Source organism: Oryx dammah, unplaced genomic scaffold (assembly GCF_014754425.2).
Source record: "Oryx dammah isolate SB20612 unplaced genomic scaffold, SCBI_Odam_1.1 HiC_scaffold_12, whole genome shotgun sequence".
Taxonomy (NCBI): domain Eukaryota; kingdom Metazoa; phylum Chordata; class Mammalia; order Artiodactyla; family Bovidae; genus Oryx; species Oryx dammah.
The window spans coordinates 69,274,392-69,289,203 of record NW_024070196.1 but is presented as its reverse complement, the minus strand read 5'-3'; the positions used below and the strand labels follow the sequence as shown (position 1 = coordinate 69,289,203).

The 14,812-nt window shown below is 47.0% G+C and overlaps 2 protein-coding genes across 8 annotated transcripts in view; one reads left to right on the top strand and one right to left on the bottom strand.

The window, feature by feature from the left end:
* SFI1 (SFI1 centrin binding protein) overlaps window positions 1-14,812 on the bottom strand; it is a 93,048-nt gene that overhangs the window by 72,675 nt on the left and 5,561 nt on the right. For 3 of the 4 annotated variants that reach the window (XM_040251071.1, XM_040251073.1, XM_040251074.1), the window contains exons 1-2: window positions 8,454-8,598; window positions 6,596-6,730 (exon numbers count right to left, since the gene is read on the bottom strand). In XM_040251071.1, coding sequence (XP_040107005.1) covers window positions 6,596-6,618 — 23 coding nt within the window. In that variant the 5' untranslated portion in view covers window positions 6,619-6,730; window positions 8,454-8,598. Of the gene's footprint in view, window positions 1-6,595; window positions 6,731-8,453; window positions 8,599-14,812 lie in introns of those variants that run through there. The other variant, XM_040251072.1, reaches the window with a different exon arrangement.
* Window positions 14,608-14,812, top strand: part of EIF4ENIF1 (eukaryotic translation initiation factor 4E nuclear import factor 1) — a 44,264-nt gene continuing 44,059 nt past the window's right edge. For all 4 annotated transcript variants that reach the window (XM_040251105.1, XM_040251104.1, XM_040251103.1 and 1 more), the window contains exon 1: window positions 14,608-14,689. The gene's annotated coding sequence lies outside the window, so the exon portion shown is untranslated. The remainder of the gene's footprint in view (window positions 14,690-14,812) is intronic.

Here is a 14,812-nt window from a genome sequence, read left to right as displayed (position 1 = left end):
CCTGGGAAAGACTGAAGGCAGGAGGAGAAGGGGACGACAAGAGGATGAAACGGATGGATGGCATCACCGATTCAATGGACATGAGTTTGAGCAAGCTCAAGGAGATGGTGAAAGACAGGGAAGCCCGGCGTGCTGCTGCCCATAGGGTCACGAAGAGTCGGACACGACTGAGCAAATGAACAACAACAAACAAGGCATGCGGGATCTTGGTTTCCCGACCAGGGATGGAACCCGCATCCCCAGCACTGAGAGTGTGGAGTCTTAACCTCTGAACTGCCAAAGAAGTCCCCTACATTTTCTTCATAAGGTACATCACAGTCCTCCTGCACCAAGGAACACTAGACAGAACTTCAACGCTGTGATTAGGGGCCACTTCAAACAACAAAACCGTCAACAGAAGGCACAATCTGTGAAAAGATGGCAGCACGTAGACTGGAAAAAGGGTCCTCACCTACAGCATGAGCTGAAACAGGAAGGCAGAGCATGGCCATGTTTGAGTTCAGCCAGAAGCATGTGTATCGGTGACTAAAATGCTCTGCCCCTCTGCACGTGTCTACAAACGACATGAAAACACTCAGAGGAGACAGACAGACGACAGAGATGGGGGGAGGAGAGAGACAGAAGCAGACGAATGTGGTAAAAAGGTTAACCGGAAAATCCGCAACCAGAAAGACACATAGTTCTTCGTCCTAATCTTGCAATGTTTCTCTAAATTTGAAATTATTTCAAAATTAAACATTAACAAAAAATTTTAAAGCGAGGCTTTCATCCCACTCGTTTTACTATAAATATATAAAGAGCCTATGAAACAGCAAACTGACGGAAAAAGTGCTAGGTCAGTGCCCTTCTGAAGTCCTGTTACGTCATCAAACAGATCATCAGACAGGGAGGCCCACGCCTGAAGTCATCCCTGACCACTGCTCTCTCCTTTCATCAGACTCTGGGCTCCCCCTCACCAGCTAGTGAGTCAAGCAGCAGATGAACTATTTGTAGCTCTGTAAGTTTAATGACCATAAAGATACCAACTCTGGTGTAAGTGAAGTAGGCCCAGAAATCTAAGCTAGTCTATCACTGAAAGGAAGAGATCACAAACGGAAGCCACAGGTTTGTCTCCGTCCCTATATGCCTGTTTCCCATCACAAGGCCTCATGAGGACAGGAACCACTTTTATCTGCTAACATATACTCAGCCCCTAACACACTGCCAGGCACTCACAGTAGGTAGACATATAAAATGTGTTCACTTATGGAACAAAGGAAAGGCAGAAGGAAAGAAATATGAAACAGAAGGCACTTCAAAAACAATACCAGAAATCCAACAATCATGAGGACCAGGGGAGGAGCCTGGTTTAATTCAGAACACAGGAATACAATCGCTTTTTTTAAAAAATGTCAACAGGAGGATGATGATTAGCCAAGAAACACCAAAAAACAGGAGTGAGGAGAAAGAATCTGAAAATGTTCATTCAAAAGGACAAGGAGAAAAGACAAAAACTCTAATTCAAAAAGGTACATGTACCCCAACGTTCAAAGCAGCAATATTTACAATAGCCAAGATATGAAAGAACCTTAAATGGCCATCGAGAGATGAACAGACAGACAAAGATGTGGTACATGTATACACAACGGAATATTAGTCATAAACAATGAAATAATGCCATCTGCAGCAACAGGATGAACCTGGAGATTCTCACACTAAGTGAAGTGAGTCGGACAAAGAAATGATCATACGCTGTCGCTCACATGGGGAATCTAAAATGTGATATAAATGAACTTATTTACAAAGCAGAAACAGATTCACAAATACAGAAAACCTGGTGTTACCAAAAGTGAAATGGATAAATTGCGAGTTTGGGAGTAACAGATACACACTACTATAAAATAAACAAGGACCAAGTGTATAGCGCAGGGAACTATATTCAGTATCTTGTAATAACCTCCAATGGAAAAGAATCTGAAAAAGAACATACACATATGTGCAGCTTAATCACTTTGCTGCACACCTGAAACACACACAACATTGTACATCAACTACACTTTGACTTTTCTAAAATTAAGAAAAATTTAAAAAACAAAACAGTGCCCAGGGGAAGGCATGCCCTGACCAATTCATTGAACTATATACTTGGCAGGTGCACCCTGCAGAATTTGTTTATTCTCTCAGTACCAAGGACCTACTATCATACGCTCAGCAACACAGTACAGCCTGGGGCTTGTTGTTGTTACTTTTGTCCAGTCACTCGGTCGTGTCCGACACTTTCAACCCCACGGACTGCAGCACGCCAGGCTTCCCTGTCCTTCAACATCTCCTGCAGCTGCTCAAACTCATGTGCATTGAGTCAGTGATGCCATCCAACCATCTCATCCTCCATGGGCCCCTTCTCCTCCTGCCTTCAGTCTTTCCCAGCATCAGGATCTTTTCTAACGAGTCAGCTCTTCGCATCAAGTAGCCAAAGTATTGGAGCTTCAGAATCAGTCCTTCCAATGAATATTGAGGGTTGATTTCCTTTAGGAATGACTGGTTTGATCTCCTTGCAGTCCAAGGGACTCTCAAGAGTCTTCTCCAACATCACCAAAAGCAGCAGTTCTTTGATGCTCAGCCTTCTTTATGGGCCCACCCTCAAATCCATACATGACTACTGGGAAAACAGAGCTTTGACTATATGGACCTTTGTCAGCAAAGTAATTTCTCAGTTTTTCAATATGCTACAAAGACAAATATGTATTCAGTGTGCTTCTCATGTCTTACAATGAGAAAACAAGAACATCGACAGCTTACAGCAAGCATAGGACACTGACACGCAGCCAGTATTTATCCTCTACTCGGCTGCACACATGGCTGCCCAGAATAAAGACTACATTTCCAAGGCTCCCCTACTCCTACCTTCTAAAATTGTGTTCTAAGAGGATGTATAGGGGCTGCTCAGGTGGCAGGTTCCTACGATCTGCCTTAAGAGCCAGCCCACGCACACTCCGTCTTCATATTTTCCTCCTACGTGCTGCTTGGAATGGCTGTACACATGAACCGGGAGGATGAGGCCCACCTCTCGGGGATGGCGGTGTGGACGGGGGGAGGTCCTGGGTCCATAAGAACCTTACTGGACATAACCATCATAACCACCTGCCTCCAGACTGCCAATGTGTGAAAGGAAAATCACTGCTATCTTGTTTAGCATCCGTTACTTTGGATTGCGGGCTTCCCAGGTGGCTCAGGGTAAAGAATCAACCTGCCAATGCAGGAGACATAGGTTCAGTCCCTGGGTCAGGAAGATCTCCTGGAGAAGGAAATGGCAAACTGATCCAGTATTCTTCCCTGGAGAATCCCATGGACAGAGAAACCTGGTGGGCAACAGCCCATGGGGTCGCAAAGAGCTGGACACGACTCAGCAACTAAACAATAACAACAACTCTGGATTTCCTGAACCTGACCCAAACTCAGAGCTGGATACTGCAAACAGAGTATGAGGCATAGAGTGGTGAGAAATGAGGCCAGAAAACGGACTGTGGAGATGCCTTGAAGGCAAAGCAAAGGAGCATGGACTGGAGCCCAAAGGCAACAAGAATCACTGGAAAGTTCTAAGTAGGGAGGGCTGACAAAGTCAGATTTGAATACTCTGCACTCATCCTGGAGGTGATGTATCAACTATGTTCCCACACTGTGATTTCAAACTTCCTAAGAAAACTTCGGAATATAATATGGCTTCCTGCAGCAGGTAGGCATGCATTGCTGGTTTCCCTAGTTATTTCTCACTGTAAACAAATTAACTGGTACTTCGTGCACTGAAATGAACGGAAGTAACTGGCATGCTGACAGGTACATCAGTTTAGTAAGCACAAGCCCATCTCCAAAAGACTCAGGGATCATTCTCAAAATTGAGGGTGTGGGTGAATCGGAAGTTCTACAGCCTTGTGAGAATGTACACTCTGGGTTCTAAGAAGGTCAGGGAATCATAAGCCTTACAACTGGTTTAAGGTGACTGTGGAATAGTAATGCACCAAGGAGAATAACAAAGGGAAATGCAAATCCTTTAGAAAGGCAGGCACCTTCATAAACCTAGAGACAGTCCTGTAGTGCACCATGTCCAGCACACAAAGAAGCTCGACTCCGTGTAAGGTAACAGAAACAACAGATCCACAAAGGCTCCAGATACTAGAGAGATGTATATCTGTGTATGCTATACATGTATATTCACATACATACACACACACTTTTTATTCACTCAGAGAAAGTTTACTGGACACTCATTGCTGGTGAGGCAGTAAGTATATAAAGATAAAAGAGTTTCTCAAGAGTTTATGGTGTATCAAGAAGACAATGAGAACACCAATCATTAAACGTCATGAAAACGGTAAACCGAGTGTGTTATGGGAACATCCCCACTGGGTGCCTAATCCACACTGGGGTGGGGAGGGGGAACAGGGTGGTAAGAGGCTTCCTAGAGATGATACTGGACCTGAGTTTGGAAATATGAGTAGAAACTAGGTGGGAGCTGGGAACTGGAAAGAGCAGGTGTGAATATTGGTACAAGCAGTGCAGAAGTTCAGGGAGAGTAAATGAACTTCAAGGAATCCTGCAGGACTCACACGGTGGCTCTCAAGACTGCTTTACCGCAGAATACCTAGGGAATCCATCCTCCTATCAAAGCTTCCCATCCTAAAGCTGCAGAGTATTTGAGGAAACAGAGCTTCAATTTAAGGCCACGGTTAATTTGTTTTAGAAGCTAAAGTAAGGCAGGCCTGACAAGCACTCTACGGATCACTGGTAAACACTGTCAGGGCATGGATTCAGCTTTTGAGGATGGATCCCTCAAAAGCTGTGGGATCAGCAGGGGTAGGACCTCAGCAGCTGTGCTGGGAGCTCCATGACCCTGCTCCAAGAAAAACTTGATTAGAGCACGGGGAGAAATTTGACTTACACTGGACCAACCAGATTCATTCTCCTAGAACTGAATTTTGAGCTGAGACACAGTCTGTACAGGAGATGGGGGCTGAAGCACAAAGATGGCACTGGTCAGGAGGAAGGGACCAAACGCTGCTGAATAGGTCTCTCCAGCTATGCTGGCTTCCACCTTGCCCAAGACCTAGTAGATTCTATTTAAAAAAAAAAGAAAGAAAGAAAGAAACTTTTGTATGGGGATTTCCCTGGTGGTTCAGTGGCTAAGACTCCGTGCTACCAATGCAGGGGGCCCAAGTTCAATCCCTGGTCAGGGACTTGGATCCTACATGCTGCAACTAAGACCCAGCATAGCCAAATAAATAAACAAAAACCTTCTGTATGTTAGTTAGAATCCAAGGTTGCTTGCTCCTTGGAAGGAAAGCTATGATGAGCCCAGACAGCGTATTAAAAAGCAGAGACATCACTTTGCCGACCAAGGTCCATATAGTCAAAGCTATGGTTTTTCCAGCAGTCATGTACGGATGTGAGTACTGGACCATAAAGAAGGCTGAGTGCCAACGAACTGATGCTTTTGAATTGTGGTGCTGGAGAAGACTCTTAAGAATCCCTTGTACTGCAAGGAAATCAAACCAATCAATCTTAAAGGAAATCAACCCTGAATATTCATTGGAAGAATTGATGCTGAAGCTCCATTAGTTTGGCCACCTCATGCGAAGAGCCAACTCACTGGTAAAGACTATGATGCTAAGAAAGACTGAAGCCAAAAGGCATCTTGCAGGCAGGGAGCCAAGGGGATAAACAGTCTGGCCTCACTTTCCTCTCTCTCTCCTCACTATCTTCTACCAGGATCTCACTGATCAAATTCAGCGGAAAGCCTTGGATACACAAGTGGAGGATTTATACTGAAGACAGCCAGCACAAAGAGGAAATTGCCTAGCTCAGGTACTTCCAAAGTCTGAACATGAGCCTTAAGACTAGAACTGGCGGCTCAAATTACCAACTCTTCCTGCTCCTCTCAGTGTGCTGACCTGTGTACAGGGTCTCAGCCTTTGCAGCGTGCAGACTGCAGCAGCTGCCACTATAACCTCAGCACCAGGTGGGTCTCACTCTCCAAAGCCTGTCCCAGCTTAAGAGGAAAACCTCTGATTGGCCCCATGCAGTCACATGCCCAGCCCTGAACCAATCCCTCTGTCTCAAGACGCAGGATACTCATGAAGGGCCAGGTGGAAGCCACCACTGTGAATCTGAGGTTTGTTAGTAAATTGTAGTCTCTTTCTTGTAAATTCCCTCCTTTTTCCTTGGCTAGCCAGAACTGAAGTCTCTTATTTGCAATCAAAAGAACCTTAGTGCAGGCCGAAAGCAGCCACCACGATCCAGAGGAGGAGAAGGAGAAAGCCAGCCTCAATATAACTTCTCAGGAATATCATCCTTATTTCTGCTCAAAGCAAGAATTTTAATGATGGATATCTCCACACACCCAAAATGGATTCTGACTGTAACATAAAGTATAAAACGTGCATTATACTCTATACCCTAGATGAGAAACCCAAAACATCAACAAAAAACTGTTACTCACTACTCCTGATTTTAGGAAAAAACCACATGTTAAGAATTTATTATTTTCACACAAAAAAATATTTACAAGCTTTTAAATAAGCCATAATTTCAGTTATCTTTTTTGTCAAGTCTCATCACTCACCTGGAGTCAACCTTCCTCTCCATTCTCTGCTTAATCTTTTTTTTGCTGAAAATTCAACCAGTGGCTTGATGCACTTTTCAGTAAGCAGATTCTTCATGAATCAAAAATTAGTATTAGTAATCTGTGCGTGGAATACTAGGAAAATTAGAAAATAAGACAAGCATTAATTCTCAGAAAAAATTATGGGATATACAAGAGACGAAGAGTTGCAATAGTCTACTTGGTTCAGCATGCGCCTTCCCAGATGGCCCAGTGGTAAAGAACCCGCCTGCCAACGCAGGAGACTTGGGTTGCATCCGTAGGTTGGGAAGATCCCCTGGAGAAGGAAATGGCAGCTCACTCCAGTATTCTGGCCTGGAAAATTCCACAGACAGAGGAGTCTGTCAAGCTACAGTCTACGGAGTTGCAAAGAGTCAGATACAACTAAGCAACTGAGGGCGTGCGTGGACACATACATTTGGTTCAACAGTGAATATTTGTTATTTAATGTAAACACTATTAACAACAAATTACCACATAACCATGCTGGTGGGATGAGGAAAGAAAAACTGAGCCAAGTACTTACTTCCCATGAATAATGGTTGACACAAGGTGTAAATTTAACAAATCAAAAAATATCACCTATAAGCTTATTTACTTCCAATTTACAAGTAACATCAGGACGAACAGAAGAATGGAAATTGGAACTGTAGCCTGGACACTATTTTCTAATATAAGCTTTCAATATTAATTTTCTTTTGGCCCTGCCAGGCAGCACATGGGATCTTAGTTCCTGGGCCAGGGAGGATGGAATCTGCACCCCCGAAATTGGAAACTCAGAATCTTAACCACTGGACTGTCAGGAAAGTGACAATACTAATTTTTTAATACACATATTAATTTGAAAAATGCAAATCTAAGAGTAACTTAAAGAAGTTTCTACAGTATTCTCCAGCTTCTAACAATAACTGAGAAATGAGCGATCCTGCTACAGAAAAGCAAGGAAATACCTAAATTTATATGCCAAGTTGCACAATAAATTTCAACTTCTTCTCCCAGGAAGCCTTCCATGACACCTCCAAGCCTTATGCTTCTATGGCACTTAGGTGGGTACCATGCCACCTAGAAAGTCTAGAGTCAAAATAGCATTCATGGAGCGGGTACTCTGTGTCAAGTACAGTATCAATACTGAGCACTTTTCATTAACTAGTTGCTTTAGCACAACCACCTCAATAGCTGGTAACCATCTTCATTTTATAGATGAAGGGCCCACATCATCACTAAGCGGTACAGCTGGGGCTGGTACGCAGGGACCTAACACCATTCGCTCAATAAATATTTACTATAATCCAGAGGTTAACAATAAACCTGAACTGCCTCCCATCAGATAAAAACAGCACCACGAGACTTCCCTGGTGGTCCAGTGGTTAAGAATCGGCGTCCCAATGCAGAGGGCCTGGGTTCCATCCCTGGTCAGGGAACTAAGATACCACATGCCACCAGGCAACCAGAGAAAGCTTGAGCGCTGCAACGAAGACTCAGTGCAAACAAAAATAAATAAGTAAATTAATCTTAACTAAAAAAAAATAAAAAGCAAGCACTAATCTCCCACCTGCGGGTGTTCGCCCAGTTGGCCCTCGGGGCTCTGGTGTGGCCCCTAAGTTCTGCAAACCCTCCCTGCTCGCTCGGCCACACAGCAGGGAATTCGAATTCGCGCGCGCCAATGAGCCCTGCACGGACGCGGCACACGCACCCGCCCGGGTTCACCTGACGCGCGGCGAGGACGCGGGGCGAGAAGCGCCGAGCCCGGGCGCCGTCCTGCGCGCCCTTCCACTCGCCTCCCCTCTCCCACTTCAGCCCTGCGGGGAGGCAGCATCACCTGCACTTCCAGAGGAAGAGGAAGCGGACGCGCCCACAGAGTAGTCACCGACCGGGCTCGGAGGGACGTGCGCTCGCCTCTGGGCTCCGGCCGCAGAGCCCGAGCCCTCCCGCCTCAGACAAGTCTCGGGAGACACGGGCCCAGCCCCTCAGGCCGACGCGGCCCGTGCGCGCCACCCTCTCGCTTCCCGCGCCTCAGGACGCAAATCTCGCGCCGGCCCCGCCCCCCGTCTCCACGGCAACACCGCGTGCGTGAGGGACGCCCCGCCCCGGACCCGGAGTTCGCGCAGCCTCAGTGCGCAGGGGACAAGCCCACCCCCACCCGCCAACGCCGCCTCTCTGCGTCCGAAACGCGAGTTATCCGTGAGGTGCGTGGAGAGGCGCACCTGCCGCGGGCGGCCCCACGGAGGCCTCGGTGCCCCTGTGGCTTGCTCGCTTCTTCTCTCAGAGCTCAGCTTTCTACCGCTTTTGGACAGGAGCGGTGGGAGCTGTTTCATTTGCTTTACGATGTCGATGTTGGTTTGAACCTGTTTTGAGTGGATTCCCGAGTTAGACTTCGCGGGGCAGGCACTAGAGACGAGCGAGGCTCCTGCGTGGAGGCCGCGGGTGGGGGACCGAAGTCGTCCTTCAGCCACCTCCGGCCTCGAGCGTAATGGGCCGCTCTGGGCTCTCCGCGGTTCCCGGGGAACGGTGAGCCGGTACCGAAGCGCGCGCGTGCGCGCAGTGGGGAGATTGTCATCGAGGACTGTGTGGGTGAGGGCACGTGGTTGCCCAGCCGGGGAATTGAGAGTATCCCAGGTTGATATCGTCTCTTAACCATTACCTTTAAAACGTAACTAACAAGCATTATTAGTATCGCGTAAACAGCCGTTAATTTTAAAATTTAGGCCCACTCATCATTTTTTTAACATGGGGATGGGAGACATTAGGTAGGGCATTATTTTTTAATTGAAGAATAGTTTATTTACAGTGTTAATAGTGTCAAGTGTACAGCGAAATGATTCAGGTATGTAATTTCAGATTCTTTTTCATTATAGGTCATTAAGGTAGGGCATTTTTGTATCCTTTCCTTCTGTGTTTTGTAAAACATTTAAAGCACCTGAGATTTCTGGTGGAGAGCGAAAAACAAAGGCTAGCATTATGAATATAAATGCTTGAGACATTTTACGTTAAAAACATGAGGAAAATAAGTTGAGTGCTTTGGGATTAGAATCACAGGTAATTTGCATTTTTGCTCTATTTTCTACTAATGTCAGTTTTTGTAATTAAAAGTGTTTAAAAGGAAAAGGTCCACTTTAGCGGGACATGGGACAATCTTTTTATCTGATGTGGCCAAGTACTTTTTAAAATAATTTAGTGACTTTCAAAAATCTTAATTAACACGGTAACTAGTATTTACTTACTGTAAAGCTACTTTTATAAGTATTAATATTTGTGTAAATAATGTTTATACAAATTACAACTATCCAGGAAGATAAAGCAGTAAGTATGCTTTTTAAATGATTTACTAATAGCTTGTTGTGTGCATTTACCACCGTTGGTTTTGACTGATTTATGAAGGAATTAAGGCCATTTCTATTTGAATTATAATAAAATAATTAGTCCTCTTGGGAAAGATTAATCAGAATAACGAGATAGTGCAGCAGCACTTGGTGGTGTCAGACTCTTTTAAGTACTTTGCATATATAAAGTCAAAGATGTAAGGTGCCAGGAAGGGTTTGCTGCTGCTGCTGCTAAGTCACTTCAGTCGTGTACGACTCTGTGCGACCCAACGGACGGCAGCCCACCAGGCTCCCCTGTCCCTGGGATTCTCCAGGCAAGAACGCTGGAGTGGGTTGCCATTTCCTTCTCTAGTGCATGAAAGTGAAAAGTGAAAGTGAAGTTGCTCAGTCATGTCGGACTCTTCGAGACCCCATGGACTGCAGCCTACCAGGCTCCTCTGTCCATGGGATTTTCCAGGCAAGAGTACTGGAGTGAGGTGCCACTGCCTTCTCCAGGAAGGGTTTAGGCTCTGCAAATAACTTGCTGTGTGGTCTTCCAGAAGTCCCTTAATAATGCCTTTGTAGTCCTTGAGTACTACAAAATCACTGCAGATGGTGACTGCAGCCATGAAATAAAAAGATGTTTACTCCTTGGAAGAAAAGCTATGACCAACCTAGACAGCATATTAAAAAGCAGAGACATTGCTTTGCCCACAAAGGTCCGTCTAGTCAAAGCTATGGTTTTTCCAGTAGTCATGTATGGATGTGAGAGTTGGACTATAAAGCTGAGTGCCGAAGAATTGATGCTTTTGAACTGTGGTGTAGAAGACTCTTGAGAGTCCCTTGGACTGCAAGGAAATCCAACCAGTCCATTCTAAAGGAGATCAGTCCTGAATGTTCATTGGAAGGACTGATGTTGAAGCTGAAACTCCAATACTTTGGCCCCCTGATGCAGAGAGCTGACTCACTTGAAAAGACCCTGATGCTGGAAAAGATTGAAGGTGAGAGGAGAAGGGGACGACAGAGGATGAGATGGTTGGATGGCATCACCGACTCAATGGACATGAGTTTGAGTAGGGTCCAGGAGTTGGTGATGGACAGGGAGGGCTGGCGTGCTGCAGTCCATGGGGTCGCAAAGTCAGACATGACGGAGCACCTGAACTGAATCCTTGAGTACATGATGCCACAGCTGTAAACTTCAAATCCTGTTTTCTTGGAACTAGGGAGTACCCTTGGAGACAGAAAAGCTGATTAGGGAAAAGCCCATTTAGAAAGGTGGAGAGCAGTGGAGATGTAATCCAAACTTTATGAGTTGAGGCTGCTCTCAAATTTTCTAGGTCTCTAATTTCCATTTGCTTCTCCGCTGTTCTTGAACTGCTCATTTCCCCAATGGACTGAAACGTGGGAGTCCCCTGATGCCAAACTCTGAAACAAGAATTTGAACCTAAACCAAGATTTTACAAATAATCTATAAGTAGGATAAATCACTTATCTCTTTCTTACTCTCTCAAAGGGATTTCCCATACTGATACTTGAAAATTCATTTTAGTTGCAAAGGAGGCATTTGGAATTACAAATTATCATTCCTGCCAAAGAGAATAACATTCAAAAGCTACAGTGAAACAAAGATTTGCAAGCATCTAGCTTTACATGTGGAGAAGGCAATAGCAAGCCACTCCAGTACTCTTGCCTAGAAAATCTCATGGACAGAGGAGCTTGGTAGGCTGCAGTCCATGGGGTCGCTACTAGACGGTCACGACTGACCAACTTCACTTTTACTTTTCACTTTCATGCATTGGAGAAGGAACTGGCAACCCACTCCAGTGTTCTTGCCTGGAGAATCCCAGGGATGGCGGAGCCTGGTGGGCTGCCATCTATGGGGTCTCACAGAATCGGACACGACTGAAGCGACTTAGCAGCAGCAGCAGCAGCTTTACATGACAGGTGAAAGGAGCTCACAGATGGCTCTCCTTTAGTAGATGATTGCCTTTATTCCTAGGTAATAATTGTCTCCTTTAGTAAGTATAAATTAAGGCTCTGAGAGGTAAAAAGTAAATTGAACAAGATTCTACAATACATTAAAGAAGAGCCCAGGGGAAGAGTACATTCTCACTAGGATAGATCAGAGGACCAGGCCTCTCATAATAGCTACCATGCCTGGAGCACATTTCATATATGACTTGTAATTAAAAATGTGCCTGCAAATTCTGTGACACTCTTCCTGTATGAAGGTGTCCTATATGAAGGTGTAGTCTAAATCCTTGGAGAAGGCAATGGCACCCGACTCCAGTACTCTTGCCTGGAAAATCCCATGGACGGAGGAGCCTGGTAGGGTGCAGTCCATGGGGTCGCTGAGAGTTGGACACGATTCAGTGACTTCACTTTCACTTTTCACTTTCATGCATTGGAGAAGGAAATGACAACCCACTCCAGTGTTCTTGCCTGGAGAATCCCAGGGATGGCAGAGCCTGGTGGGCTGCCATCTATGGGGTCACACAGAGTCGGACATGACTGAAGCAACTTAGCAGTCTAAATCCTCTTCCCTTAAATACAGGCCTGGCTTAGTGACTCCTATCGAAGGACTAGATGTGGGATGTGGGGACGTCTCTGGTTGTCCAGTGGTTACTACTTTGCCTTCCAATGCAGAGGTTACTGGTTCAATCCCTGGTTGTGGAGCTAAGATCTCACATGCCTCTTGGCTAAAAAAATATATATATATATAAAAGAGAAGCAGTACTGTAACAAATTCAATGAAACCTTTAAAAACGGTCCACATCAAAAAAATCTTAAAAAAAAAAAAAAAAAGACTGGCATGTGGCAGAACAGACAGTGAGTGACTTGGAAGCTAGGCTAGACAGTTTACGACTCTCTGGCCCTCTTCTACCTGGACACTTGCTGTGGGAATCTAGCCACCAGTGTGAGGGAGCTCAGGCCATTCAAGAGACCAGGTGTTAAGTGTTCCAGCCAATAGCTTCATTGGTTCCAGCTGCCAGCCACCAGCAACCGTCAACCACGTTAGTGAGCCATTTGATGCTCCTAGTGCCCTACCTTACAGCTGAAGCCGAAGGGAGCAGAGACCAGCTGTCCCAGCTAGAACCACCCCAAATTGCAGATTTGGTGTAAAGTAAATGTTGATTTAAGCCACTGAATTCTGGGATTGTTAAACAGCAAAAGATAACCAGAAGTGTTTTTAATGTCATCTCTAATTCCCACTAAAAGCCTGAAAAGTAGGTACTGCTGTTTCTTTTTGATAGATGAGTAAACAGGTTCCAAAGGTGAAGTAACTATGGTTTCACACTGTCAGGGCCAGGATTTAAGAGCTTCAAAAAAAAAAAAAAAAAAAAAAGGCCTCCACTTCTCCATAGTGGCTTGCGGATAGAAGACTGTTTGTAAAAAACGCATTTTACCCAATATAACAGACAAAAATAAAAAGTTTTTATAATTGTTTTCTGTGCTGCCAAGACTCAGGACGGGAACTCAAGAGCTCACTCACTGCCCGATGGGCTGATTTCACAAGTGAAGCTTAAAGAAAGCAGGCTCATTGAAAGATACGTAGATTTCGCTATCCTTCCACTAGAAAAATTACGTTTCCCTCCACAGTCACGTATCATTTCATGGTCCCACGAGGCAGAAACGGGCTCGTGAAATTCCTGCAGACCAGGCTCACACGCGATCCCCGTTAAACCTTTCCTCCCAGCACGGCAGTTACTCTCATTGCTCACAGAGGAGGGGAATCATTGATATTTTTGCCTCTCTGTGGCCCTTGTCTGCCGGTCCTAGCACTACGTACTAAGCGCTTGACATCTGCAATCTCATTTTCAGCCAAAAGCACTTGCACTTCCCCTTCCTGTGCAGACTAAGGAAAGATTCAGGTTACAGGGCGGGAAAGAACATTTCAGTGAACGTGTCTGTCAGTCGCCCGTAGCTCATTCAAAAGCAACCGTGGCAGTTTTATTAACACAGCAACGCCGCGTAATCTCGCTTATTCCTCATACACATAGATCATTTCAGTAAGAAGAGCGGAACTCAGTCAGAGCTTTGCCCAACATCACACCACCAGTTAAAAAAAAAAAAGAGGTTCGAACACACTCCGGAAGGCTCCAAGCTCCCAGGTTCGCCTAACACAGAATCCCGCTGCCGAAGCCTCAGGGTTCTCCGCCGAGAACGGATCGTGCAAACGCAGCAACCGCCGCGTTCCCAGGTTGCGGGCCCCCGACCCACTTCCCGGCCCCGGTTGCCTTCCTCGGACGGCCGCCGGGCGGTGATGGTGGGCTCCAAGCTCCGCCTGTCCCGTCCTCCCCGGCCGCCCCGCCCCGAAGCGCGCGTGGGAACGCGGCGTCCTCCCCGGGGCTGCCCGCGACGACTGCCTGCGCGCATCCGGGAGGGCTCTCCGCGCCCCTGGCCCGGTCTCCACCCGCCGCCGCGATCGCCTCTCGGCCTCCGCCTCCCCGCCGCCGGGCGCACGCAGGGGCCGGCGCCCTTGGAGCGCGCCGCCGTGTTTCCCTTTTCCGGCCGGCACCGCCGCGGACACCTCACATCCGGGCGCGCGGCGGCGAAGGCGGTGCTGGGGCCCGGGTGCGTGGAGGGAGTTATTAAGGGGGAGGGGGCCGGGGAGGAGGGGCGGAGGGCTGGGCCGCGGTTACGGCGGCTGAAGGGAGACAGCCCGGGCGGGTGGGGGGGCGAGAGCGAAGGCCGCGCGGAGCAGCTCTCGGGCCGGCGCGGGCGGCGGGGAGGGGAGCGGCGGCCGAGGCAACCAGTAAGGGCCGGGCGGCAGCGGCGGAGTCCGGGGCTCCGCGCGCCTGGGCCCGCGGGGAGAGAAGGGGCGCGGGCGCGCTGAGCCCCGGGGTCGCGTGCGTGAGCGCGAGCGCAGGGGCGCGCG